Genomic DNA, 27,910 nt, shown 5'->3' with positions numbered 1-27,910 from the left:
TGATAAGGCCAACTCGAAACTGGTGTCTTTTGTGAGCTCAGCCTGCAAACTGCTGATTGCCCAACTGTGGCGCACGACTATGATACCCACCATATCGCAGCTGTTGCTGAAAATTGACCAATTATACTACGCGGAGGAGCTTTCTGCCCTCTCACGACAACAATTGCTCTTCTTTGGGCAAGTTTGGAAGGCCTGGAAGGACTACAAATCTAAACCTTCTTTTTTGACGGCGGTGGCGCAGGAGACGCCATAAAGTAACCTGGGTCGTCTTCTCCTCCCCATTAGGGGACCGAGGGAGATGATTGCCTAGTTCTGATAAATATAGACATATGATGAATGGACCTTAGACCAACACCCTCTCCCTACTACATCCTCCCCCCTCCCCATTTATTTTCACCTTCTCAAATCTCTTAGATCTTCTATCTCCCTTCCTAGAAATGAGCTGTAGGGGCTGAGAGGCTTTTTTCAGAATCATCAGTGATTACCCCCCCCTCACCCCCCCCCTCCTATTTTCTTGTTTCCTCTATACGTTCTCCCCCTTTTTCTTTTTCTCTCTCCTTTCAATAAGGAAAAAGTTAAAACTGTTCCTCCTTTTTTTTTTATAATGTCATGAGAGCAAGGCATGATTTGGCTTGCCTTCCAATACTTGCCAGATATAATGACCTTTGATAGATCTGAGATTATATCCAGCAGACGATATTTCACCTGGAAGGCGGTTTAATGCGATGTAATGCAATGTAGTTAACTGTAATGCTAATAATGTCTAAGCTCTGTGATATGTGCATTCATTTTGTTTTTATTGGTTCAATAAATAAAACATTAAAACAAACAAAATCGTTTTCTCTTAGCCATCATTGGGGGACACAGCACCCACCCTGTTGCCCTGTGGGGCCTTGGTTCTCTCAGTACCTTATTTGGTTTTGACTCTTTTCTCATATTCCTCTGTTGAGAAGTTTTTTACTGCTTTTTTTCTTACTGCTTTTGTACTAAAACTGACCTTGCCTGGCCTGTCCAGGCCAGGGGGTGTATACTGCAGAGGAGAAGCTATGCTTTTGCATCTACTTAGTGTCCTCCTATGGATAGGCAGCATAACACCCATGGTCCTGTGTCCCCCAATGATGGCTAAGAGAAAATGATTTTACGGTGAGTACACAAAAATCCGTTTTTTATCACAACACCACCGCCCCAGAATTAATCGTTTAGCCCTGCTACATACATATTGTAATGCACATGACTGTATTCCTCTAAAGGGGGGCCTTTCACTAGTTTGAGTATGTTAAAGTGGCCACATTAATGGATAGTGCCTACCGAGCTATGTAAAACAATCTTTATTCCTTAATTTCTCTTCTTCGTTGCAGAGATAATAGGTTTTATTCATTTACATAGCGCTATTAATTCCACAGCGCTTTACATACATTGGCAACACTGTCCCCATTGGGGCTCACAATCTAGAGTTCCTATTTGTATGTCTTTGGATTGTGGGAGGAAACTGGAGAGCCCGGATGAAACCCACGCAAACACGGGGAGAACATACAAACTCCTTGCAGATGGTGTCCTTGGTGGGATTTGAACCCAGGACCCGAGCGCTGCCCCATAGCTTAAAATTTTAGCAAAGTTTAACTGTACATTACTAAATATGTCTCTTGGTGTGTACACCTTCCCCCCCCCCCTTTTTTTATTTTTTTTGAGGGGGGGGGGGGAAGATTGCTGGAGAGGGGAAAGATCTTTGCAGCTACTTTGCTAGGATCCATGATGGCTGAGTGATGTATCATTACAAACACTTCCAGATATCATCCCATGGCAGTCAGTGTGGGGTGAGGATTAGTGATGGGTGAATGTGGTCGGCACTCGATCGAGCATCAGTGTGCTCGGGTAGAGATCCAAATAGGCCAACACTCACTTTGCATAATGTTCACTAGTAGTGTTGACCTCGTCCAAGCGACTGACCAGCTCGAGTTGAGTAATGAGCATTTTAGTGCTCGCCCATCACTAGTAAGAATGAGATCTGGAAGGGTTTGTACCAATATGTAACTTAGCTCTGCACAGTACCTGCAAAGATCACAGAAGACGGGTGGGTGTGTTCTTTTCTCCCCTGTGGGTTGCTGCCTACTTATGATTAGTAAACCTCACACAGGGAAAAGTACATGTCCCCAAAGACAAACCTCTGGTACCGACCAATTGAAAATTAACCTAAACTTTACAAGCTAAAATCTCTAGAGAGGAGAAATTCAAAGAAGGGAATTTTGTTTACTTACCGTAAATTCCTTTTCTTCTAGCTCCTATTGGGAGACCCAGACAATTGGGTGTATAGCTTCTGCCTCCGGAGGCCACACAAAGTATTACACTTTAAAAAGTGTAACCCCTCCCCTCTGCCTATACACCCTCCCGTGCATCACGGGCTCCTCAGTTTTGGTGCAAAAGCAGGAAGGAGGAAACTTATAAATTGGTCTAAGGTAAATTCAATCCGAAGGATGTTCGGAGAACTGAAACCATGAACCAAAAGAACAATTCAACATGAACAACATGTGTACACAAAAGAACAACAGCCCGAAGGGAACAGGGGCGGGTGCTGGGTCTCCCAATAGGAGCTAGAAGAAAAGGAATTTACGGTAAGTAAACAAAATTCCCTTCTTCTTCGGCGCTCCATTGGGAGACCCAGACGATTGGGTGTATAGCACTGCCTCCGGAGGCCACACAAAGCATTACACTAAAAAGTGTAAGGCCCCTCCCCTTCTGGCTATACACCCCCAGTGGGATCACTGGCTCACCAGTTTTCTGCTTTGTGCGAAGGAGGTCAGACATCCACGCATAGCTCCACTGTTTAGTCAGCAGCAGCTGCTGACTATGTCGGATGGAAGAAAAGAGGGCCCATACTAGGGCCCCCAGCATGCTCCCTTCTCACCCCACTTTATGTCGGCGGTGTTTGTTAAGGTTGAGGTACCCATTGCGGGTACGGAGGCTGGAGCCCACATGCTGTTTTCCTTCCCCATCCCCCTGAGGGGCTCTGAGGAAGTGGGATCTTACCGGCCCCCAAGCCCTGAGGCCGGGCTCCATCCACAGACCCATGGAACCTGCTGGATACGGAGCTGGGTACCGGTCAGGGACAAGGCCCTGCGACATTAAGGTACTCTGTGTCCCCGTATGTACAGGCCGCGCACACTCCAGACTTGCTGGGTGTGCTAGTGCGCCGGGGACAGTAGCGCTGCGCGCTGGGGTTACAGTCACTACATTTTTTCTGAGTGACTTTATGTGTTGGGGACTGCCGCGCCGGCCGCCCCTAGAGCGGCGGCGACTTGTAGTGCGCCGGGGACTTAGCGCCGACCGTGCTTTTACGACGGCGTCGCTTATAAATTTAGTCCCCGGCTTCTGCGGCCTAGCTCCGCTTCGTTCCCGCCCCCACCCTGTCAATCAGGGCAAGGGAGAGACGCTGTACGATTAATCAGCGCCGAGGGCTGGAGCCTTATTTACATGCTCCAGCCCTCTCACTGAGCACAGGGGGACGCAGGTTTCCCGCTTTTTGTCTGCACACGCCCAGGGCCCGCCCCTCTCCACAGGACGCCGGCAGCCATTACTACATGCAGTCTGGCTGGAGAACGGACACAGGCTCTGGGAGACCCAGACAAGGGATTTCTGGCGACCACACACCCGCGTTAAGCGGGCGGTAAGCAGCACTTAAGTGCTGGCCCCACTAGTGCCACAGTGTTATATTTGTGTACTTTTTTCTCTGTACCATATATATATATATATTTTGCACTGTAAGGTCGCTTCTTGGCTGTATACCCCAATTGCTCTGAGGAGACGACAACATGTCATCTGCAAAACGCAAGGGTGCCAAGACACAGGCTGTGAGCGCTGCTTGTGCCGCTTGTGGGGCTGATCTACCGGCAGGTTACAATGACCCCCATTGTGTGCAATGTTCGGTCCCTGTGCCACTTCGTCAGCCGGAGTCTATGGTGGTAGTGGCCCAGGCAGAGTCGCCGGTGAACCCTGTCCCGGTGACGGGGACAGAGTTTGCAGTTTTTGCTGACAGGATGTCTGTCACTATGACAAAAATCCTAGAGACCTTGCAGGCCAGACCAGTTACTCAGTCCATGGACACTGCTGCGGCAATGTTCCCCGGTCCTCCTCAGTTGGAGTTAATCCGTGCTTCAAGGGTGTCCCAGGCATCTCAGCCTGACGGCTCTGATTCAGATGACAGTCCCAGGCAGCCTAAGCGTGCTCGCTGGGAGAGACCCTCCACGTCATCACGCGGATCAGGGTCTCAGCGAGAAGAGTCTCTACATGATGAGACAGAGGAGGGGGATCAGGAGTCTAATCCTGAAACCGCTCTCAATTTGGATACTCCTGATGGTGACGCCATGGTAAATGACCTTATAGGGGCCATCAATAGTCTATTGGAAATTTCTCCCCCTGCCCCTTCTGCAGAGGAGGCAGCTGCACAGCAGGAGAAGTTCCATTTCAGGTATCCCAAGCCTAAACTGAGTACTTTTCTGGACCACGCTGACTTCAGAGAATCAGTCCAGAAACACCATGCTTACCCACATAAGCGTTTCTCCAAACGTCTTAAGGATACACGTTATCCCTTTCCCCCTGACGTGGTCAAACGCTGGACCCAGTGTCCAAAGGTGGACCCCCCAATCTCCAGGCTTGCGGCTAGATCCATAGTTGCAGTGGAAGATGGGGCTTCACTTAAAGATGCCAATGACAGACAGATGGACCTTTGGTTAAAGTCTGTCTATGAAGCTATCGGCGCATCGTTTGCTCCAGCATTCGCGGCCGTGTGGGCACTCCAAGCTATTTCAGCTGGCCTGGCACAGGTGGACTCTATCATATGTCCAGCAGTGCCGCGAGTAGCGTCCCTAACCTCGCAAATGTCTGCGTTTGCGACTTACGCTATCAACGCTGTCCTGGACTCTACAAGCCGTACCTCAATTGCGTCTGCCAACTCTGTTGTCTTGCGCAGAGCCTTGTGGTTAAAGGAATGGAAGGCGGATTCTGCTTCCAAAAAATGTTTAACCAGCTTGCCACTATCTGTAGATAGACTGTTTGGTGAACAATTGGCTGAAATCATTAAGCAATCCAAGGGTAAGGACTCCTCCTTACCCCAGCCCAGATCAAGCAAACCTCAACAGAGGAAGTGGCAGTCGAGGTGTCGGTCCTTTCGAGGCTCCGGCAAGACCCAATTCTCCTCGTCCAAAGGGACTCAGAAGGAGCAAAGGAGCTCAGATTCCTGGCGGGCTCATTCACGCCCCAAGAAAGCAACCGGAGGAACCGCTTCCAAGGCGGCTGCCTCATGACTTTCGGCCTCATCCCTCCGCATCCTCGGTCGGTGGCAGGCTCTCCCGCTTTTGCGACATTTGGCTGCCACAGGTCAAAGACCGGTGGGTAACAGACATTTTGTCTCACGGGTACAGGATAGAATTCAGTTCTCGTCCTCCGCCTCGGTTCTTCAGAACCTCCCCACATCCCGACCGAGCAGATGCCCTTCTGCAAGCGGTGTGCTCACTAAAAGCAGAAGGAGTGGTGATCCCTGTTCCTCTGCAGGAACAAGGGCAAGGTTTTTACTCCAATCTCTTTGTGGTTCCAAAAAAGGACGGCTCGTTTCGTCCTGTTCTGGACCTAAAGCTGCTCAACAAGCATGTGAACGCCAGGCGGTTCCGGATGGAATCCCTCCGCTCCGTCATTGCCTCAATGTCTCAAGGAGATTTCCTTGCATCAATAGACATCAAGGATGCTTATCTCCACGTGCCGATTGCTACAGAGCACCAACGTTTTCTACGTTTCGTGATAGGAGACGACCATCTCCAGTTCGTAGCTCTGCCATTTGGTCTGGCGACAGCCCCACGGGTTTTCACCAAGGTCATGGCGGCAGTGGTAGCAGTCTTGCATTCTCAGGGACATTCGGTGATCCCTTACTTAGACGATCTACTTGTCAGAGCACCCTCTCAAGAGGCATGCCAACACAGCCTGAATGTTGCGCTGGAGACTCTCCAGACTTTCGGGTGGATCATCAACTTTTCAAAGTCCAACCTGACACCGACTCAATCACTAACGTATCTTGGCATGGAGTTTCATACTCTCTCAGCGATAGTGAAGCTTCCGCTGGACAAGCAGCGGTCACTACAGACAGGGGTGCAGTCTCTCCTTCAGGGTCAGTCGTACCCCTTAAGGCGCCTCATGCACTTCCTAGGGAAGATGGTGGCAGCAATGGAGGCAGTCCCGTTCGCGCAGTTTCATCTGCGCCCACTTCAATGGGACATTCTCCGCCAATGGGACGGGAAGACAACTTCCCTAGACAGGAAAGTCTCCCTTTCTCAGACGGCCAAGGACTCTCTGCAATGGTGGCTTCTTCCCACCTCATTATCACAGGGAAGATCATTCCTGCCCCCATCCTGGGCAGTGGTCACGACAGACGCGAGTCTGTCAGGGTGGGGAGCAGTTTTTCTCCACCACAGGGCTCAAGGGACGTGGACTCAGCAGGAGTCCACACTTCAGATCAATGTTCTGGAAATCAGGGCAGTGTATCTTGCCCTATTAGCCTTTCAGCAGTGGCTGGAAGGAAAGCAGATCCGAATTCAGTCGGACAACTCCACAGCGGTGGCATACATCAACCACCAAGGAGGGACACGCAGTCCGCAAGCCTTCCAGGAAGTCAGGCGGATTCTGATGTGGGTGGAGGAAAGAGCATCCACCATATCAGCAGTTCACATCCCGGGCGTAGAAAACTGGGAAGCAGACTTCCTCAGTCGCCAGGGCATGGACGCAGGGGAATGGTCCCTTCACCCGGACGTGTTTCAGGAAATCTGCCGCCGCTGGGGGGTGCCGGACGTCGACCTAATGGCGTCTCGGCACAACAACAAGGTCCCGACCTTCATAGCGCGGTCTCGCGATCAAAGAGCTCTGGCGGCAGACGCCTTAGTGCAAGATTGGTCGCAGTTCCGGCTCCCTTATGTGTTTCCACCTCTGGCACTCTTGCCCAGAGTGTTACGCAAGATCAGATCCGATTGCGGCCGCGTCATACTCGTCGCCCCAGACTGGCCGAGGAGGTCGTGGTACCCGGATCTGTGGCATCTCACGGTCGGCCAACCGTGGGCACTACCAGACCGTCCAGACTTACTGTCCCAAGGGCCGTTTTTCCATCGGAATTCTGCGGCCCTGAACCTGACTGTGTGGCCATTGAGTCCTGGATCCTAGCGTCTTCAGGATTATCCCAAGGGGTCGTGGCCACCATGAGACAGGCTAGGAAGTCCACTTCTGCTAAGATCTACCACAGAACGTGGAAGATTTTCTTATCCTGGTGCTCTGCACAAGGAGTATCCCCCTGGCCATTCGCGTTACCTGTCTTTCTTTCCTTCCTACAATCTGGGTTGGAAAAGGGCTTGTCGCTCGGCTCCCTTAAAGGGCAAGTCTCGGCACTATCCGTGTTTTTTCAGAAGCGTCTAGCGCGACTTTCTCAGGTGCGCACGTTCCTGCAGGGGGTTTGTCATATCGTACCTCCGTACAGGCGGCCGTTAGATCCGTGGGATCTAAACAAGGTCCTTGTTGCTCTCCAGAAGCCGCCTTTCGAGCCTCTGAGGGATGTGTCACTTTCTCGACTCTCACAGAAAGTGGCCTTTCTGGTAGCGGTCACGTCTCTTCGGAGAGTGTCTGAACTAGCAGCGCTGTCATGCAAAGCTCCTTTCCTGGTGTTCCACCAGGACAAGGTAGTGCTGCGCCCCATTCAGGAGTTTCTCCCTAAGGTGGTATCCTCTTTTCACCTTAATCAGGATATCTCCTTGCCTTCCTTTTATCCGCATGCAGTTCATCGGTATGAAAAGGATCTACATTTGTTGGATCTGGTGAGAGCACTCAGAATCTACATTTCCCGCACGGCGCCCCTGCGCCGCTCGGATGCACTCTTTGTCCTTGTCGCTGGTAAGCGCAAAGGGTCGCAGGCTTCCAAGGCCACCCTGGCTCGATGGATCAAAGAACCAATTCTTGAAGCCTACCGTTCTGCTGGGCTTCCGGTTCCATCAGGGCTGAAGGCCGATTCTACCAGAGCCGTGGGTGCGTCCTGGGCATTACGACACCAGGCTACGGCTCAACAGGTGTGCCAGGCAGCTACCTGGTCGAGTCTGCACACTTTCACCAAACATTATCAGGTGCATACCTATGCTTCGGCGGACGCCAGCCTAGGTAGAAGAGTCCTGCAGGCGGCAGTTGCCTCCCCGTAGGGGAGGGCTGTCTTTGCAGCTCTAACATGAGGTATTTCTTTACCCACCCAGGGACAGCTTTTGGACGTCCCAATCGTCTGGGTCTCCCAATGGAGCGCCGAAGAAGAAGGGAATTTTGTTACTTACCGTAAATTCCTTTTCTTCTAGCTCCTATTGGGAGACCCAGCACCCGCCCTGTTGTCCTTCGGGATTTTTGGTTGTTTTTCGGGTACACATGTTGTTCATGTTGAACGGTTTTCAGTTCTCCGACGTTACTTCGGAGTGAATTTGTTTAAACCAGTTATTGGCTTTCCTCCTTCTTGCTTTTGCACTAAAACTGGTGAGCCAGTGATCCCACTGGGGGTGTATAGCCAGAAGGGGAGGGGCCTTACACTTTTTAGTGTAATGCTTTGTGTGGCCTCCGGAGGCAGTGCTATACACCCAATCGTCTGGGTCTCCCAATAGGAGCTAGAAGAAAAGGAATTTACGGTAAGTAACAAAATTCCCTTCTTCTTTGTTGCTCCATTGGGAGACCCAGACAATTGGGACGTCCAAAAGCAGTCCCTGGGTGGGTAAAAGAATACCTCGATGAAAAGAGCCGAAAAACGGCCCCCTCTTACAGGTGGGCGACCGCCGCCTGAAGGACTCGCCTACCTAGGCTGGCATCTGCCGAAGCATAGGCATGCACCTGATAGTGTTTCGTGAAAGTGTGCAGACTCGACCAGGTAGCCGCCTGACACACCTGCTGAGCCGTAGCCTGGTGCCGCAATGCCCAGGATGCACCCATGGCTCTGGTAGAATGGGCTTTCAGCCCTGAAGGAATCGGAAGCCCAGAAGAACGGTAGGCTTCAAGAATCGGTTCCTTGATCCACCGAGCCAAGGTTGACTTGGAAGCCTGCGACCCCTTACGCTGGCCAGCGACAAGGACAAAGAGCGCATCCGAACGGCGCAGGGGCGCCGTGCAAGAAATGTAGAGCCGGAGTGCTCTCACGAGATCTAACAAGTGCAAATTCTTTTCACATTGGTGAACTGGATGAGGGCAAAAGGAAGGTAAGGAGATATCCTGATTGAGATGAAAAGGGGATACCACCTTAGGGAGAAATTCCGGGACCGGACGCAGAACCACCTTATCCTGGTGAAACACCAGGAAGGGGGCTTTGCATGACAGCGCTGCTAGCTCAGACACTCTCCGAAGTGATGTGACTGCCACTAGGAAGGCCACCTTCTGCGAAAGGCGTGATAGAGAGACATCCCGCATCGGCTCGAAAGGTGGTTTCTGAAGAGCCGTTAGCACCCTGTTAAGATCCCAGGGTTCCAGCGGACGCTTGTAAGGTGGGACTATGTGGCAAACTCCCTGCAGGAACGTGCGGACCTGCAGAAGCCTGGCTTGACGCTTTTGAAAAAACACGGAAAGCGCCGATACTTGTCCCTTGAGAGAGCCGAGAGACAAACCCTTGTCCATTCCGGATTGAAGGGAAGAAAGAAAAGTGGGTAAGGCAAACGGCCAGGGGGTAAAACCCCGATCAGAGCACCAGGATAAGAAGATCCTCCAAGCCCTGTGATAGATCTTGGCGGACGTTGGTTTCCTGGCTTGTCTCATGGTGGCAATTACATCTTGAGATAACCCTGAGGACGCTAGGAGCCAGGACTCAATGGCCACACAGTCAGGTTGAGGGCCGCAGAATTCAGATGGAAAAATGGCCCTTGAGACAGCAAGTCTGGTCGGTCTGGGAGTGCCCACGGTTGACCCACCGTGAGGTGCCACAGATCCGGGTACCACGACCTCCTCGGCCAGTCTGGAGCGACGAGGATGGCGCGGCGGCAGTCGGACCTGATCTTGCGCAACACTCTGGGCAGCAGTGCCAGAGGAGGAAATACATAAGGCAGTCGAAACTGCGACCAATCCTGAACTAATGCGTCCGCCGCCAGAGCTCTGTGATCTTGAGACCGTGCCATGAATGCCGGGACTTTGTTGTTGTGCCAAGACGCCATGAGGTCGACGTCCGGCGTTCCCCAGCGGCAACAGATCTCTTGAAACACGTCCGGGTGAAGAGACCATTCCCCTGCGTCCATGCCCTGGCGACTGAGAAAGTCTGCTTCCCAGTTTTCTACGCCCGGGATGTGAACTGCGGAGATGGTGGAGGCTGTGGCTTCCGCCCACAGCAGAATCCGCCGAACTTCTTGGAAGGCTTGACGACTGCGTGTGCCGCCCTGGTGGTTGATGTACGCGACCGCCGTGGCGTTGTCCGACTGTATGCGGATCTGTCTGCCCTCCAGCCACCGATGGAACGCCTTTAGGGCTAGATACACTGCCCTTATCTCCAGAACATTGATCTGAAGGGAGGACTCTGTCGGAGTCCAGGTTCCCTGAGCCCTGTGGTGGAGGAAAACCGCTCCCCACCCTGACAGACTCGCGTCCGTCGTGACCACAGCCCAGGATGGGGGCAGGAATGATTTTCCCTTCGACAAAGAAGTGGGAAGAAGCCACCACTGAAGAGAGGTTTTGGCTGCCAGTGAAAGAGAGACGTTCCTGTCTAGGGACGTCGACCTCCTGTCCCATTTGCGGAGAATGTCCCATTGAAGTGGACGCAGATGAAACTGCGCAAAGGGAACTGCCTCCATTGCTGCCACCATCTTCCCTAGGAAGTGCATGAGGCGCCTCAAGGGGTGTGACTGGGTCCGAAGGAGAGAGTGCACCCCTGTCTGCAGCGAACGCTGTTTGTCCCGCGGAAGCTTCACTATCGCTGAGAGAGTATGAAACTCCATCCCGAGGTAAGTCAGTGATTGGGTCGGTGTCAATTTTGACTTTGGGAAATTGATAATCCACCCGAACCTCTGGAGAGTCTCCAGAGCAATGGTCAGGCTGTGTTGACATGCCACCCGGGAGGGTGCCTTGACTAGGAGATCGTCTAAGTAAGGGATCACTGAGTGGCCCTGAGAGTGTAGGACCGCCACCACGGATGCCATGACCTTGGTGAAGACCCGTGGGGCTGTCGCCAGGCCGAAAGGCAGTGCCACAAACTGAAAAAGTGCATCGGCTCGCTCGGGGGGCGGAGATGTTCTGAAGAAACGAGTCGGAGGACGAGAGCTGAGCTCTATCCTGTAACCGTGCGACAGAATGTCTCTCACCCATCGGTCTTGGACATGTGGCCACCAGGCGTCGCAAAAGCGGGAGAGCCTGCCACCGACCGAGGATGCGGTTTGGGGAGGCCGAAAGTCATGAGGAGGCCGCCTTGGAGGCGGTTCCTCCGGCGGTCTTTGGAGGACGTGACTTAGACCGCCATGCAGATGAGTTCCTCTGGCCTTTCTCTGACCTGTTGGACGTGGAGGATTGGGACCTGGCTGAGGGCCGAAAGGACCGAAACCTCGATTGAATTTTTCGTTGCTGAGGTCTTTTTGGTTTGGACTGGGGTAAGGACGAGTCCTTTCCCTTGGATTGTTTAATAATTTCATCCAATTGCTCGCCAAACAAACGGTCGCCAGAAAATGGCAAACCGGTTAAGAACTTCTTGGAAGCAGAGTCTGCCTTCCATTCGCGTAGCCACATGGCCCTGCGGACTGCCACCGAATTGGCAGACGCTACCGCTGTACGGCTCGCTGAGTCCAGGACGGCGTTCATGGCGTAGGACGAAAAGGCTGATGCCTGAGAAGTCAAAGACACAACTTGCGGAGCAGAGGTACGTGTGACTGCATTAATCTCAGACAGACAAGCTGAGATAGCTTGGAGTGCCCACACGGCTGCAAAGGCCGGAGCAAAGGACGCGCCTATGGCTTCATAGATGGATTTCATCAGGAGCTCTATTTGCCTGTCAGTGGCATCCTTGAGCGATGAACCATCTGCCACTGATACTACGGATCTAGCCGCCAGTCTAGAGACTGGAGGATCCACCTTGGGACACTGAGCCCAACCCTTAACTACGTCAGGGGGGAAGGGGTAACGTGTGTCATTAAGGCGCTTGGTAAAGCGCTTGTCCGGAAATGCTCTGTGCTTCTGGACAGCATCTCTGAAGTTAGTGATCGAAAAACGCACTCCGTGTACGTTTGGGAAACCTAAACTGGTGTTTCTCCTGCTGTGAAGCCGACTCCTCTATAGGTGGAGTTGGGGGAGAAAGATCTAGCACCTGGTTGATGGACGCTATAAGGTCATTTACTATGGCGTCCCCTTCAGGTGTATCAAGATTGAGGGCAACGTCAGGATCAGAGCCCTGAGCTGCGACCTCCGCTTCATCCTCCAGAGAGTCCTCATGCTGAGCCCCGAACAGCGTGATGAAGCCGGGGAAGGTTCCCAGCGAGCCCGCTTAGCCGGTCTGGGACTGCGGTCCGTGTCGGAGTCCTCCCCGTGGGACCTAGGTGTCACCCCAGGAGCACTCTGCTGCGCCGACCGAGAGGGGCCTGGGGGCGATGAACTCACAGTGCCCGGGGCCTGTGTAACCGATCTGGACTGCAAGGCTTCTAGTATCTTAGCAGACCATCTGTCCATAGACTGAGCCATGGATTGTGAAAGCGACTCAGAGAGTTTCTTAGCCAAAACTGCAAACTCTGTCCCTGCCACCTGGACAGTGGAAGCCGGCGGTTCTACCTGAGCCGAGGGTCCCGCCAGTGCCCGAGGCTCCGGCTGAGTGAGTGCCACAGGGGCCGAGCATTGCACACAGTGAGGGTAGGTGGAACCTGCAGGTAACATAGCCGCACAAGAAGTACAGGTTGCAAAATAAGCCTGTGCCTTGGCACCCTTGCTCTTTGCGGACGACATGCTGTAGTCTCCTGAGAGTGATCACTGAGGGTATATAGCCAAAAGCAAAACAATGCAAAACAATGCGGCCGAACAGAGAAAATGTATACAAATATATATATATATATATATATATATATATATATATATACACACACTTCGGCACCCAAGGGGGGCCAGCACCGGGTAACCGGTGTGGCTTACCGACCGCCCAAAGCGGTTGTGTGTCCACCAGATTCCCTGCCTGGGCCTCCCAGAGCTGTAGAGCTCGTTCTGAAATCCTCCACCGGCAGAAGTGATTGTAAATATGGCTGCCAGAGCTCTCAGGGGAGGAGGGAGCCGTGGGCGTGACTAATAAAGTGCGGGAATCTGGTGCCCCACAGTGCTCAGTGAGGGGGGAGGAGAACACCTAAGTATGTTCCAGCCCTCACTGCCGACGTCCAGTCGACCGTCCCGCCCTTACCCCTGACTGGCAGGCCCGGGGGCGGGAGTTATGGTACTAGGCCGCAGAAGCCGGGGACTAAATTTAATAACGCGGCCGGCAAACAGGCGCGGTCGGCGCGGTAGTCCCGGTCGTCACAAAAAAACAGCAGCCGCTGCAGCGTCTGTAACACAGGTGCTCCATGCACCGTCCCCAAGGGGACACAGAGTACCTTTTAGATGCAGATCCTGTCCCTGATGATACTCAGTCTCCTGTCCGTCAGATTCCCCCAGGGGCTGCGGAGGGAGCCCGGTCCCAGTGAATGGTGACCGGTTAGGATCCCACTTCTCCCAGAGCCTCTAAGGGATGGGGAAGGAAAAACGGCATGTGGCTCCAGCCTTTGTACCCGCAATGGGTACCTCAACCTTAACAGCACCGCCGACTTAGTGGGGTGAGAAGGGAGCATGCCGGGGGCCCTGTTGGGGCCCTCTTTTCTTCCATCCGATACAATCAGCAGCTGCTGCTGACTAAAATGGGAGCTTGAGTGAATGTGTGCCTCCTTCAACACAAAGCATAAAACTGAGGAGCCCGTGATCCACGGGAGGGTGTATAGGCAGAGGGGAGGGGTTACACTTTTGAGTGTAATACTTTGTGTGGCCTCCGGAGGCAGAAGCTATACACCCAATTGTCTGGGTCTCCCAATGGAGCGACAAAGAAAATAAATTTTACTCAGATCTGCAGAGAATAATCCATGATATATTGCCAGTTTACCATGCTGAAACTGGGGATTAAGTCCCCTTTAAGGCCAGTTTCACACATCACTCTCCAGGACAGTGCAATACAGTACAATGGCATCGCGGCAAGCTCCGGTCACATGACAGCATGTGACCGGAACTTGCCACGATGCCATTGTACTGTATTGCACTGTCCTGGAGTGTGACTGATCGGGCAAAGCAGCGAAATGCCGGATGTGTAAAACCGGCTTAAGGGCTTGCTCACATGAGTGTAACACGCCGAGTGCTTTCCGATGTTTTATCGGATAACACGCGCTCCACTGTTATACTATGGAGCAGTGCCGATCAGTGTTTCTTTTTCCCCATGCGGAAAAATACGGAATTACTTACTGATAGTGTTTTTTCTGAACCCATGACAGTACCACAAGCGAGGGGATCTGCCCTTCAAGGACACGAAACCTACAGGATAAAAAAAGGGCAGTACCTCTCCCCGCATCAGTTGGTTACAGAGTATGACAGGACCTCCGGTAAAAGGAACATTATGACATAAACCAGCGCCATCATATAACCACATGCAGTCAAAATACTGCTAACCTATCCACGTGCAGGGAGGGAATCTAAGGGTGCGGTCATGGGTTCAGGTGGACACTTAAACATACAGGCATGCTGTGATTGGTAGCATATATTAGCCGGTGCATAGCCATACAAGTCTATGGGTGCGTGTGAAACATCTGGCTGCAGTCTGATATACACAAACAATGGAGAAATTAGGTTTTTACATCTTCTCACCTGTGGTCAGAGTCTCTCATATGAGAGAATTGGATCACAGCAAATGACTTTGATGGCTGAAACTCCTAAGTGTCATTAACATAATTGGCTGATTCTCCCACCTGAGAGATTCTACAGCCATGTATCTAAAGCCCCCGTCACATAGCGACTTAACAGCGATCCCAAAAACGATGCGACCTGATAAGGATAGTTTGTGAGATGTCAGTCAGACCTTACCAACGACTCAGTAACGATACAGGTCGTAGTAACGCTCTCTGCTGTCAAACATAGCGATGTGTCCTGCCCAGCAGAACATCGCCTTTGAAGAAAATGGTCCCAACCATTCAGCAACGACCCGCGACCTCACAGTAGGGACCTGATAGCTGGTAGGTGTGACACATAACGAGATCACTGCTGCGTCATGAAAACTGTGACGCAGCACGGTCTCATTAGCGATCTCGTGTGTGACAGGGCCTTAAGGCTCTCCTAGATAAGTCAGCTACACACCAATTTTGGTAGGATTGGCTGACCATCTGATGTGTTTTAAGCGGATTCTGTAGTCTTCACCAAAACATGTCTGGAGAGAAAATGATTGGGAGAACTGCTTCCACCATAGCAATCTGGCAGCATCTGGCTTTCTCCCAGTCTTAAATATAAGAAGTTCCATTAATTCCATGGTGCTGTCAAAAAGGTAACATACATACCGTGTTTTTCCTAAATGAAGACCTCCCCCAAAAATAAGCCCTAGCAGGGATTTTAAGCATTTTCAGAGCAAGGCTTAAATATAAGCCCCACCCCGAAAATAAGCCCTAGTCGTGGTTCAAAAATGAAGTGTCCATACAGCTAGAAAAGTTAAAGATACTGCAGGACACTTCATTATAGACAGCGGACACCCCGCAATCACACTGACCAGACGCTGAGCGGCAGGACCTGTAGCGATCGCATCCCCACACACAATCACCCTTCAGATCGCTCACACACCCTCACCACATCCAGCGATACAGATACTGAAAAGCCGTGCAGTGGAGCGCAAGGACCTGGGACACGTGACTTCCTCCCATCCCTGCAGCCAGGGTAGATGCTAGAATGTACAGGCTCCTGACAGGTATAACCTAACGGACGCACTCTGTACCGCTGGAGTGTGTGTCTGTCCAGCAGCAAGAAGCAGCGTGCAGCATACTTGTTAGCAGCAGCTGCTGGAGACCACAGGGAGGACTTGAGTCACTCAGCCGTTCGGAGTCTGGTAAGTATGCGTCTCCTGGGAAGGGAAAGTGGGGGGGGGGGGGGTTAAACTTACCCCCAACCGTGTTTCTCAAAGAATAAGACCTCCTCCAAAATTAATCCCTAGCGCTTTTTTGGGGGCATAAAGAAAAAAAAAACAAGGACTTATTTTTGGTAGAACACACACAAAATTAAATAAACTGGTATAGAAGGTAGAGGATTTAACCCTCTCAAGTTCTATCTACTGGGTAATTAGGAAGATGACGACAAGTTGAGGGATTTTGAGCAGCTTGTTGGGGGGGGGGGGGGGGGTGTCATTTTCTGAAGATGGTTTTCCAGGTTATATATGTGAAGGTTCCAAAGCTGGGAGACACTTGGACGTGTACAAATCAGGAAAAATAAGGCAATTGGTTGTGGAATGTATGATAGGTGGTCTTACCCCCTTCAATTGTGTCAGTACAGGGACATCAGTTTGAGGGTCTCTGTCAGGTGCATTCTGCGTAAAAGAAGTAAAATTGGCTAAAAAGTGCCCTGCCCATTCTGCAGGTGGCTTTAATTGGAAGCAGACAAATGTTCACATATGGATTTTTTTTTTTAAACTAGGTGTCTTTAAAGCCACATCCTCCTCCATTGCTAAAAATAATCCTCAAAGGTTTAGTTTTTATTCTGTTGTAAAATTAAGTGCACCTTTTGTGTTGCCAAATGAAGACTAAAAATTACTCCAACCAGGCATGGACATGACATTCCTAAAGAACGCTCTGCAGATGGCAAGAACAGCTGTATATTCACTGCATAAGACATCTACGAGAGAAGTAAGTGTGTATAAGCCAACACAGACTGTGCCTTGTAACATAACTGAACTATCTAGATAAGTCACTTTTTTTTCCCCCCCAGCATGTTCAAAAGAAAGCTGCAGACTGGAAGGTGAAGATGGAAGTAATAGCTGGTAAGGAAGTTCTAAAACAGAGAGATCTAGATTAAGGTTTGGCCTCATTGTACAATGGTAGAATTGGAAGAGACCTCAAGGGTCATTGGGTCCAACCCTCAGAGTGCAGGTTTCCTAAATTATCCCAGCTATGTTTATCCAGTTTCCACTTGAAGATTTCCATTGATGGAGAGATCTCTACCTCCTGCGGTCGCCTGTTCCACTCCCTGGACTGCCCTCACTACCTCCTGCGGTTGCCTGTTCCACTCTGGCTGCCCTCACTACCTCCTGCGGTTGCCTGTTCCACTCCCCAACTTCCCTCACTACCTCCTGCGGTCGCCTGTTCCACTCTCTGGCTGCCCTCACTACCTCCTGCGGTCGCCTGTTCCACTCTCTGGCTGCCCTCACTACCTCCTGCGGTTGCCTGTTCCACTCTCTGGCTGCCCTCACTACCTCCTGCGGTTGCCTGTTCCACTCCCCAACTGCCCTCACTACCTCCTGCAGTCGCCTGTTCCACTCTGACTGCCCTCACTCTCAGAAAGTTTTCCCTAATGTCTAATCTGAATCTCCTTCCTTTAAATTTCATCCCATTACTTCTGGTACTTCCTTGTGCTAATGAGAATATGGTAGTTCCTTCTGCCCTGTGACTACCTTTCAGATATTTGTAGACCGCTATTAAGTCTCCTCTCAGCCTTCTTTTTTTCAAACTGAACTTTCCTAGTTCTTTTAGCCGGTCTTTATAATGCACCCAGTACGCTATGCTGACAGTCCAAGAGGCCAGTAATGCACGGCATAAACTAGAGAGAACCCCAAAAGTAATGACCTTGTGGTTTAAACACAAAAAAAAAACAAAAAAAACACCACACTAAAAGTGCCACTAGGCATATGCAAGATGGGTGGAAGATTTGGGAGAAATTGGGGAGGAGAAATGGGAGTCTGTTTTGCAATATGTCACCAAAATATCTGAGCGAGGCAAAACGGCTATCGCAATTATATGTTATATACAGAGTATATAGAACCCCCGTGTGGATGAAGAAAGTGGGAGTGAGAACAGATTCCAACTGTCCAAAATGTACTGTGGAGGAAGCAGGGATCATGCACATGTGGGAATGCCCGTGTTTACAAGGGTTCTGGATCACAGTGTTAAATTTAATCCAATCAGTGATGCAAGTGGACCTACCCAGAAACCCACTGGTGTGTGTGCTGGGCTATGTGGATGAAGTGGGAAACCCACTGGTGTGTGTGCTGGGCTATGTGGATGAAGTGGGGAACCCGCTGGTGTGTGTGCTGAGCTATGTGGATGAAGTGGGGAACCCGCTGGTGTGTGTGCTGAGCTATGTGGATGAAGTGGGGAACCCGCTGGTGTGTGTGCTGGGCTATGTGGATGAAGTGGGGAACCCGCTGGTGTGTGTGCTGGGCTATGTGGATGAAGTGGGGAACTCGCTGGTGTGTGTGCTGGGCTATGTGGATGAAGTGGGGAACCCGCTGGTGTGTGTGCTGGGCTATGTGGATGAAGTGGGGAACCCGCTGGTGTGTGTGCTGAGCTATGTGGATGAAGTAGGGAACCCGCTGGTGTGTGTACTGAGCTATGTGGATGAAGTGGGGAACCCGCTGGTGTGTGTGCTGGGCTATGTGGATGAAGTGGGGAACCCCCTGGTGTGTGTGCGCTGGGCTATGTGGATGAAGTGGGGAACCCGCTGGTGTGTGTGCTGGGCTATGTGGATGAAGTGGGGAACCCGCTGGTGTGTGTGTGCTGGGCTATGTGGATGAAGTGGGGGTGGATGAACAAGAGAAACTGGCAGTGGCACGATTGTTGTATGCAAGGAAACTAATTGCCTTGTACTGGCTATCTGAAAAAGCACCGACACGTAAGGAATTTGTTGAAAAAGTGAATTATATTTATATGGAGAAAAATGTATATTAAAAGGGGAAGGAGAACTCCATATGAGAAGATCTGGAGCAAGTGGCTGGCCTTTCTAGGATTAGCATCATTTGATCTACTGAAAGATAGGATATTTAGACTATAGGTAGGAAAGGAAAGATCGCAGTGGCTGAGAAATAAGGAGGGCAGGTCATTATGTGAATAAAGAGGGATGTAGAGAGTGGAGGGGTGAGACTGTCGATCGGAAGAGGGTGGGGGGGGGGGGATGTGTGAGGACTACCCTCACAATTTATGAAAGTTTTAAAATACAATAAAAATTTCTCATTTAAAAAAAAAAAATGCCACTATATTAAAAATGCCCATATTGGGAACCATAAGGTATAAGTTTAGAAGTTAAAAAGGACTCTTGGAGCAATAGGACTAAAATAAAAGCAAACAACTTATCCTGGTGACAGGTCCTATATATATTATATATATGGTTCTTTTGTTTTACAGAGCTCCGGTATGATTTGCCAGCCTCATACAAGTTCCACAAGAAGAAATCTGTAAGTGGTCTGGTGTCAAAATGCTCTTACCTAGGACACAAGAGTGTTCTGTAAATGGTGCACAGTGAAAAATAAGGCACCCAATTAAATATAAATTGTATTTTTCATGCAGATTTTGGTGAGGGGATTGGGACAATGGAGTGAAAGACAGGGACTGGAGTAATGTGATGTAAAGGACGCCACCTCATGAATTTGAGGTGAAGGCACCACATATTGGCCTCTGAACTTCTAGGCATGCTTCAACCATGGAATCAATGGTGCTCTATAAGTAAATAATTATAATAATAAAAAAGAAGGGAATTTTGTTTACTTACCGTAAATTCCTTTTCTTCTAGCTCCAATTGGGAGACCCAGACAATTGGGTGTATAGCTACTGCCTCCGGAGGCCACACAAAGCATTACACTTAAAAGTGTAAGGCCCCTCCCCTTCTGCCTATACACCCCCCGTGGGATCACGGGTTCCTCAGTTTTAGTGCCAAAGCAAGAAGGAGGAAAGCCAATAACTGGTTTAAGAACAAATTCAATCCGAAGGAACCTCGGAGAACCGAAACCATTCAACATGAACAACATGTGTACCCGAAAAAACAAAAATCCCTAAGCAAACAGGGCGGGTGCTGGGTCTCCCAATTGGAGCTAGAAGAAAAGGAATTTACGGTAAGTAAACAAAATTCCCTTCTTCTTTGGCGCTCCATTGGGAGACCCAGACAATTGGGACGTCCAAAAGCAGTCCCTGGGTGGGTATAATAACCCCTCGTGATAGGGCCGAAAAAACAGCCCTTCCCTACAGGTGGGCAGCCGCCGCCTGAAGGACTTGTCTACCTAGGCTGGCGTCCGCCGAAGCGTAGGTATGCACCTGATAATGTTTGGTAAAAGTGTGCAGACTCGACCAGGTAGCCGCCTGGCACACCTGCTGAGCCGTAGCCTGGTGCCGTAATGCCCAGGACGCACCCACGGCTCTGGTAGAATGGGCCTTCAGCCCTGAGGGAACCGGAAGCCCAGCAGAACGGTAGGCTTCAAGAATTGGTTCCTTGATCCACCGAGCCAGGGTGGATTTGGAAGCTTGCGACCCTTTGCGCTGACCAGCAACAAGGACAAAGAGTGCATCCGAGCGGCGCAAGGGCGCCGTTCGGGAAATGTAGATCCTGAGTGCTCTCACGAGATCCAACAAATGCAAATCCTTTTCACATTGATGAACTGGATGAGGGCACAAAGAAGGCAAGGAGATATCCTGATTGAGATGAAACGGGGATACCACCTTAGGGAGAAACTCCGGAATCGGGCGCAGAACCACCTTGTCCTGGTGAATCACCAGGAAGGGAGATTTGCATGACAGCGCTGCTAGCTCGGACACTCTCCGGAGAGACGTGATCGCTACTAGAAAAGCCACTTTCTGTGAAAGGCGAGAAAGGGAAACATCCCTCATAGGCTCGAAAGGCGGCTTCTTAAGAACAATTAGAACCCTGTTCAGATCCCAGGGCTCTAACGGCCGTTTGTAAGGAGGGACGATATGACAAACCCCTTGCAGGAACGTGCGTACCTGAGGAAGTCGTGCTAGGCGCTTCTGAAAAAATACAGATAGCGCTGAGACTTGCCCCTTGAGGGAGCTGAGCGACAAACCTTTTTCCAAACCGGATTGCAGGAAGGAAAGAAAAGTGGGCAATGCAAATGGCCAGGGAGAAACTCCCTGAGCAGCGCACCAAGATAAGAATATCTTCCACGTCCTGTGGTATATCTTGGCGGAGGTAGGCTTTCTAGCCTGTCTGATGGTGGCAATGACCTCTTGAGACAATCCTGAACACGCTAGGATCCAGGACTCAATGGCCACACAGTCAGGTTCAGGGCCTCAGAATTCTGATGGAAAAACGGCCCTTGAGACAGCAAGTCTGGTCGGTCTGGTAGTGCCCACGGTTGGCCTACCGCGAGGTGCCACAGATCCGGGTACCACGACCTCCTTGGCCAGTCTGGAGCGACGAGGATGGTGCGGCGGCAGTCGGACCTGATCTTGCGCAGCACTCTGGGCAACAGAGCCAGAGGTGGAAACACATAAGGAAGCCGGAACTGCGACCAGTCTTGAACTAAGGCGTCTGCCGCCAGAGCTCGGTGATCGTGAGACCGTGCCATGAAAGCTGGGACCTTGTTGTTGTGCCGAGACGCCATTAGGTCGACGTCCGGCATCCCCCAGCGGAGACAGATCTCCTGAAACACGTCCGGGTGAAGAGACCATTCCCCTGCGTCCATACCCTGGCGACTGAGGAAGTCTGCTTCCCAGTTGTCCACGCCTGGGATGTGAACTGCGGATATGGTGGAAGCCGTGTCTTCCACCCACGTCAGAACCCGCTGGACTTCCTGGAAGGCTTGCCGACTGCGAGTTCCTCCTTGGTGGTTGATGTATGCCACCGCTGTGGAGTTGTCCGACTGAATACGAATCTGCTTGCCTTCCAGCCACTGCTGGAAGGCTTGTAGGGCAAGATACACTGCTCTGATCTCCAGAACGTTGATCTGAAGGGTGGACTCTTGCTGAGTCCACGTACCTTGAGCCCTGTGGTGGAGAAAAACTGCTCCCCACCCTGATAGACTCGCATCTGTCGTCACCACCGCCCAAGATGGGGGTAGGAAGGATTTCCCTTTCGACAATGAGGTGGGAAGCAGCCACCATCGAAGAGAATCCTTGGCCGCCTGAGAAAGGGAGACGTTCCTGTCGATGGACTTCGACTTCCCGTCCCATTGGCGGAGAATGTCCCATTGCAGTGGGCGCAGATGAAACTGCGCGAAAGGGACTGCCTCTATTGCTGCAACCATCTTCCCTAGGAAGTGCATGAGGCGCCTCAAGGGGTGTGACTGGCCTTGAAGGAGAGATTGCACCCCTGTCTGTAGTGAACGCTGTTTGACCAGCGGAAGCTTCACTATCGCTGAGAGAGTATGAAACTCCATGCCAAGATATGTTAGCGACTGGGTCGGGGTTAGATTTGACTTGGAAAAGTTGATGATCCACCAGAAACCCTGGAGGGTCTCTAGCGCAACGTTCAGGCTGTGTTGGCATGCCTCTTGAGAGGGCGCCTTGACAAGCAGATCGTCTAAGTAAGGGATCACAGAGTGTCCCTGAGAGTGCAGGACTGCAACTACAGCTGCCATGACTTTGGTGAAGACCCGTGGGGCTGTCGCCAGACCAAAAGGCAGGGCTACGAACTGAAGGTGTTAGTCTCCTATAACGAAGCGCAGAAAACGCTGATGCTCTGGAGCAATCGGTACGTGGAGATAGGCATCCTTGATGTCTATTGATGCTAGGAAATCTCCTTGAGACATTGCGGCGATGACGGAGCGGAGGGATTCCATCCGGAACAGTCTGGTTCTCACATGGTTGTTGAGAAGTTTTAGGTCCAGAACGGGACGGAAAGACCCGTCCTTTTTTGGTACCACAAACAAATTGGAGTAAAAACCTTGACCTTGCTCCTGAAGAGGAACAGGGATCACCACTCCTTCCGCCTTTAGAGTGCACACCGCCTGCAGAAGAGCATCGGCTCGGTCGGGAGGCGGAGACGTTCTGAAGAATCGAGTTGGAGGACGAGAACTGAACTCTATCCTGTACCCGTGAGACAGAATGTCTCTCACCCAACGGTCTTGGACCTGTGACAGCCAAATGTCGCCAAAGCGGGAGAGCCTGCCACCGACCGAGGATGCGGAGGGAGGAGGCCGAAAGTCATGAGGAAGCCGCCTTTGTAGCGGGTCTTCCGGCTGTCTTTTTTGGGCGTGACTGAGCCCGCCAAGAATCTGAACTCCTCTGATCCTTTTGAGTCCTTTTGGACGAGGAGAATTGGGACCTGCCCGAGCCTCGAAAGGACCGAAACCCCGACTGTCCCCTCCTCTGTTGGGGTTTGTTTTCTCTGGGCTGAGGTAAGGATGAATCCTTACCCTTGGACTGTTTAATGATTTCATCCAAACGCTCACCAAACAGTCGGTCACCAGAAAATGGCAAACTGGTTAAGCATTTTTTGGAAGCAGAATCTGCTTTCCATTCCCTTAACCACAAGGCTCTGCGTAAAACCACGGAGTTGGCGGACGCCACTGCCGTACGGCTCGTAGAGTCCAGAACCGCATTAATCGCGTAAGACGCGAATGCAGACATTTGCGAGGTTAAGGATGCCACCTGCGGAACAGATGTACGTGTGACCGTGTCAATCTGTGTAAGACCAGCTGAAATAGCTTGGAGTGCCCAAACGGCTGCGAATGCAGGAGCAAACGACGCGCCGATAGCTTCATAGATGGATTTCAACCAGAGCTCCATCTGTCTGTCAGTGGCATCTTTAAGTGCAGCCCCATCCTCCACTGCAACTATGGATCTAGCCGCAAGCCTGGAGATTGGGGGATCCACCTTGGGACACTGGGTCCAGCTCTTGACCACGTCAGGAGGAAAGGGATAACGTGTATCCTTAAGCCGTTTGGAGAAACGCTTATCTGGATGAGCGTGGTGTTTCTGGACTGACTCTTTAAAATCCGAGTGGTCCAGAAAAGTACTTAATTTACGCTTGGGATACCTGAAATGGAATTTCTCCTGCTGTGAAGCTGACTCCTCCACTGGAGGAGCTGGGGGAGAAATATCCAACATTTTGTTGATGGACGCGATAAGATCATTCACTATGGCGTCACCATCAGGTGTATCCAGATTGAGAGCGGTCTCAGGATCAGAATCCTGATCAGCTACCTCCGCCTCATCACACAGAGAATCCTCCTGCTGGGACCCTGACCAGTGTGACGAAGTAGAAGGCCGCTCATAGCGAGCACGCTTAGGCTGTCTGGGACTGTCGTCCGTGTCAGAGTCGTCACCCTGGGATGCATGGGACACCCCCGGAGCACGGAGCTGTTCCAACTGAGGGGGACCAGGGAGCAGTGATTCAACCGTGCCCATGGTCTGAGTTACAGGTCTAGACTGCAAAGTTTCTAGAATCTTAGTCATAGTCACAGACAATCTATCAGCAAAAATTGCAAACTCTGTCCCCGTCACCTGGACAGTATTCACAGGTGGATCTCCCTGGGACACCTCCAGCAGGGGCCCCGGCCGAGCAAGTGGCACAGGGGCCGAGCACTGCACACAATGGGGGTCAGTGGAACCTGCCGGTAGAACAGCCTCACAGGCGGTACAAGCAGCATAGAAAGCCTGTGCCTTGGCACCCCTGTTTTTTGCGGACGACATGCTGTATTCTCCACTGAGCAATCTAGGAGGGTATATAGCCAAGAATCACCAGCGACCGTTTAGTGCAATGTATAGCATGCAAGCATAAAAATACAATTGAACACTTCGGCACTAGTGGGGTCAGCACCGGAGTGCCGCTTACCGCCCGCTAAAAGCGGGTGTGTGGTCGCCAGAATCCCGTGCCTGGGTCTCCCAGAACTTGTCTCCCCTCTCCAGCTCAGACTGCATTCAGGAATGGCTGCCAGCGTTCTGTGAAGAGGGGCGGACCGTGGGCGTGCCTCAGACAAACTGCGGGAAACTGGCGTCCCACTGTGCTCAATGTGAGGGCTGGAGTATGTAAAGCAGACTCCAGCCCTCGGCGCTGACGTTCTGTACAGCGTCCCGCCCTTCCCCTGACTGGCAGGCCTGGGGGCGGGAACGAAAGGAAACTAGGCCGCAAAAGCCGGGGACTCTAGTAATAAGCGCGGCCGTCAAATATGCACGGCCAGCGCGGAAGTCCCCGGCGCACCACAAGTCCCAGCCGCGCCGCAGTAAAAACTGCTAGCAGCGGCCGGCGCGGCAGTTCCCCACACAATAACCCCTCAGCAAGCTGTAGGAAGTGTGGCACAAGCGCAGCGCTGCTGTCCCCGGCGCACTAACACACCCAGCAATGCTGCAGTGTGCGCGCGGTCTGTACGGGGACACAGAGTACCTTGACGTAGCAGGGCCTGTCCCTGACGATACTCCGCTCCAAATCCATCAGATTCCCCAGGGGCTGTGGATGGAGCCCGGTCCCTTGTGCCTGGAGACCGGTAAAATCCCACTTCACCCAGAGCCCTAAGGGGGATGGGGAAGGATGCAGCATGTGGGCTCCAGACTCCGTACCCGCAATGGGTACCTCAACCTTAACAAACACCGCCGACAAAAGTGGGGTGAGAAGGGAGCATGCTGGGGACCCTAGTATGGGTCCTCTTTTCTTCCATCCGACAAAGTCAGCAGCTGCTGCTGACTAAACAGTGGAGCTATGCGTGGATGTCTGACCTCCTTCGCACAAAGCTTGAAAACTGAGGAACCCGTGATCCCACGGGGGGTGTATAGGCAGAAGGGGAGGGGCCTTACACTTTTAAGTGTAATACTTTGTGTGGCCTCCGGAGGCAGTAGCTATACACCCAATTGTCTGGGTCTCCCAATGGAGCGCCAAAGAAAGCCAGATTTAGTGCAAGGCTGGGTCCAAATGAAAACAAAAATACAAGTCATTTAATAATTTGTATTTAATTGAGTATGCCAATAGATCGATGTTTAAAGTACAACCATGTCCTCAATACACAAAACCTGGAAGAAATTCTTGATTAAGAGTTTAAAAAAAACGAAAAATATATAAAAGCTTTTTTTCAAGTGCCAATAACAAAATAAATAATCTTCTTGCAGGTTGACATTGAAGTGGATTTCATCAGATTCTCGTTTCACTGACACGTGATCTGAAGACCTAAAACAGACGGTCAAGATGACTTTTGTATTTCTAGTTTTGTAAAAAAAAAAAAAAAAAAGAAAGAAAGTCCAGGAGCCTAAAACTCTGTAGATTATGGATCTTCAGCTTTCAGCTGCTTGGGCTCTGGTTCCTCTATGGTCTTGTCCTCCAGTGGCCTTTTCTTAATTTCTGGAGATCCTGTCCCGTTTTTAGCATCAGCAGATTCTGAAATGTGTCAAGAAATGTGAGAATTAATAAGACATCGGGAAAGAGACAAAGGACATTTGCCATTTTCAGCAGTGCCTATACACACTATGCTCGGCATACCCTCAACTTTAGTGGTGTTAAATGATAGAGGATGTGCAATAGCAGATGAAGACACCAGTGCAGTCCTGGACTATGGTGGAGACCACCCAACAGACTGGGACATGAACTGTATGTGGCCTCTCCATGTGATTCTTAGAATAAAAGTATACAAGTACCTTCCATATCCTCTTCATCACTGCTGTCAAATTTCTTCTTTTTTCCCTGGAACTGAATCCTCTTTTTGGATGAATCGTTGCCTCTTCCACCCCTTCCTTTTCCTTTAGGTTTCTTCCCACCTGCAAAAACAGAGCCTTCAGTAACACATACACTACATGCACAAACCGTACAAGAGAGATAGGCAGCAGGACCCATTTTTTTTTGATGAGTCTTTTCCAGGATTTGTCTGCAAAGTGCCAAAATATGTTCTAACCAGCAAGCTCAATACAAGCTATGGAGCAGATTTAAGGCCTCATGCACACGGCAGAAGTATGGGTAGAAAGCTGTACCCAGGCCCTGACAACCCATGTACCTGTACAACACAGCAAGAGGCAAGTGTGCCATCATATGGTACTCCGCACCTAACCCGCTAGAATAACGCTGCTCTCGCATCAGTATTATTCTGCCGCAGCCGGCAAAAATGTGGTACAGTTCAATGGAATCGCGGCAAGATGCGGCCGCATGTGACCTTATCTTGCCGCAATTCCGTTGAACTGTATGTATCGCATTTGTGCCGGATCCGGCATTGCGGCAGAATAACACTGATGTGGCCTAAGCCATCAAGATATAGTAAAGTTGTACAGTAATACAGTAATATAACACACTGCAAGATTAAAGTTTATTCCTGCACAACTATATGAAACAAATATATAATATACTAGAAGGTGGCCCGATTCTACGCATCGGGTATTCTAGAATTTACGTATTGTGTAGTTCATGTATGATTTTTGTTATATATATATATATATATATATATATATATATATATATATATATATATATATAGAGATGTTGTTGTGTGTAGTTACCAAGTGTTTGTGTAGGGCGCTGTACATGTTCTGAGTGTCGCGGGGGGTGAGAGCGGTGTTGTATGTGTGTTGCGTTGTTTGTGGAGCGCTGTGTGTCTGTAGCGTTGTGTGTGTGTGTGTGTGTTGTGCGGTTTGTGTGGGTGTGGTGTGTTTTGGGGGGAGGTATGTTTTGAGCAATGTGTGTGTTGTGCAGTATGTGCGTATATTTGTGTGTGCAGCGTTGTCTGTGTGGGTGTCTGTGTAGGGCGTTGTTTGTGATTCCTAGTGTGTGTGTGTTGTGCAGTGCGCGTGTGTGTGTGTGTTGGGGGGAGGTGTGCACCTCCCATCGTGCTCCACCCGCCATGCTGCGCACTTGCAAACGTGCTCCATCCGCCATGCTGCGCACTCCTAAACGTGCTCCATCCGCCATGCTGCGCACTCCCAAACGTGGTCCATCCGCCATGCTGCGCACTTCTAAACGTGCTCCATCCGCCATGCTGCGCACTCCCAAACGTGCTCCATCCGCTATACTGCGCACTCCCGATCGT

The 27,910-nt window shown here is 51.0% G+C and overlaps 2 protein-coding genes across 4 annotated transcripts in view; one reads left to right on the top strand and one right to left on the bottom strand.

The window, feature by feature from the left end:
- METTL5 (methyltransferase 5, N6-adenosine) overlaps positions 1 to 26,533 on the top strand; it is a 59,670-nt gene extending 33,137 nt beyond the window's left edge. For 2 of the 3 annotated variants that reach the window (XM_075317313.1, XM_075317311.1), the window contains exons 4-7: positions 16,795 to 16,877; positions 16,960 to 17,011; positions 19,368 to 19,417; positions 26,013 to 26,533. In XM_075317313.1, the coding sequence (XP_075173428.1) occupies positions 16,795 to 16,877; positions 16,960 to 17,011; positions 19,368 to 19,417; positions 26,013 to 26,054 (227 nt within the window). In that variant the 3' untranslated portion in view covers positions 26,055 to 26,533. The remainder of the gene's footprint in view (positions 1 to 16,794; positions 16,878 to 16,959; positions 17,012 to 19,367; positions 19,418 to 26,012) is intronic. The other variant, XM_075317312.1, reaches the window with a different exon arrangement.
- The window catches only part of SSB (small RNA binding exonuclease protection factor La), a 74,560-nt gene continuing 72,487 nt past the window's right edge, over positions 25,838 to 27,910 (bottom strand). Inside the window, 2 exon segments of the mRNA XM_075317310.1 lie at positions 25,838 to 26,277; positions 26,535 to 26,654. Of these exon segments, the coding sequence (XP_075173425.1) occupies positions 26,165 to 26,277; positions 26,535 to 26,654 (233 nt within the window). The 3' untranslated portion in view covers positions 25,838 to 26,164.

This window comes from Anomaloglossus baeobatrachus, chromosome 7 (assembly GCF_048569485.1).
Source record: "Anomaloglossus baeobatrachus isolate aAnoBae1 chromosome 7, aAnoBae1.hap1, whole genome shotgun sequence".
NCBI classification, from domain to species: Eukaryota; Metazoa; Chordata; class Amphibia; order Anura; family Aromobatidae; genus Anomaloglossus; species Anomaloglossus baeobatrachus.
Note: the sequence above shows the minus strand (reverse complement) of the source record. Positions and strands in the feature narration are given on the sequence as shown.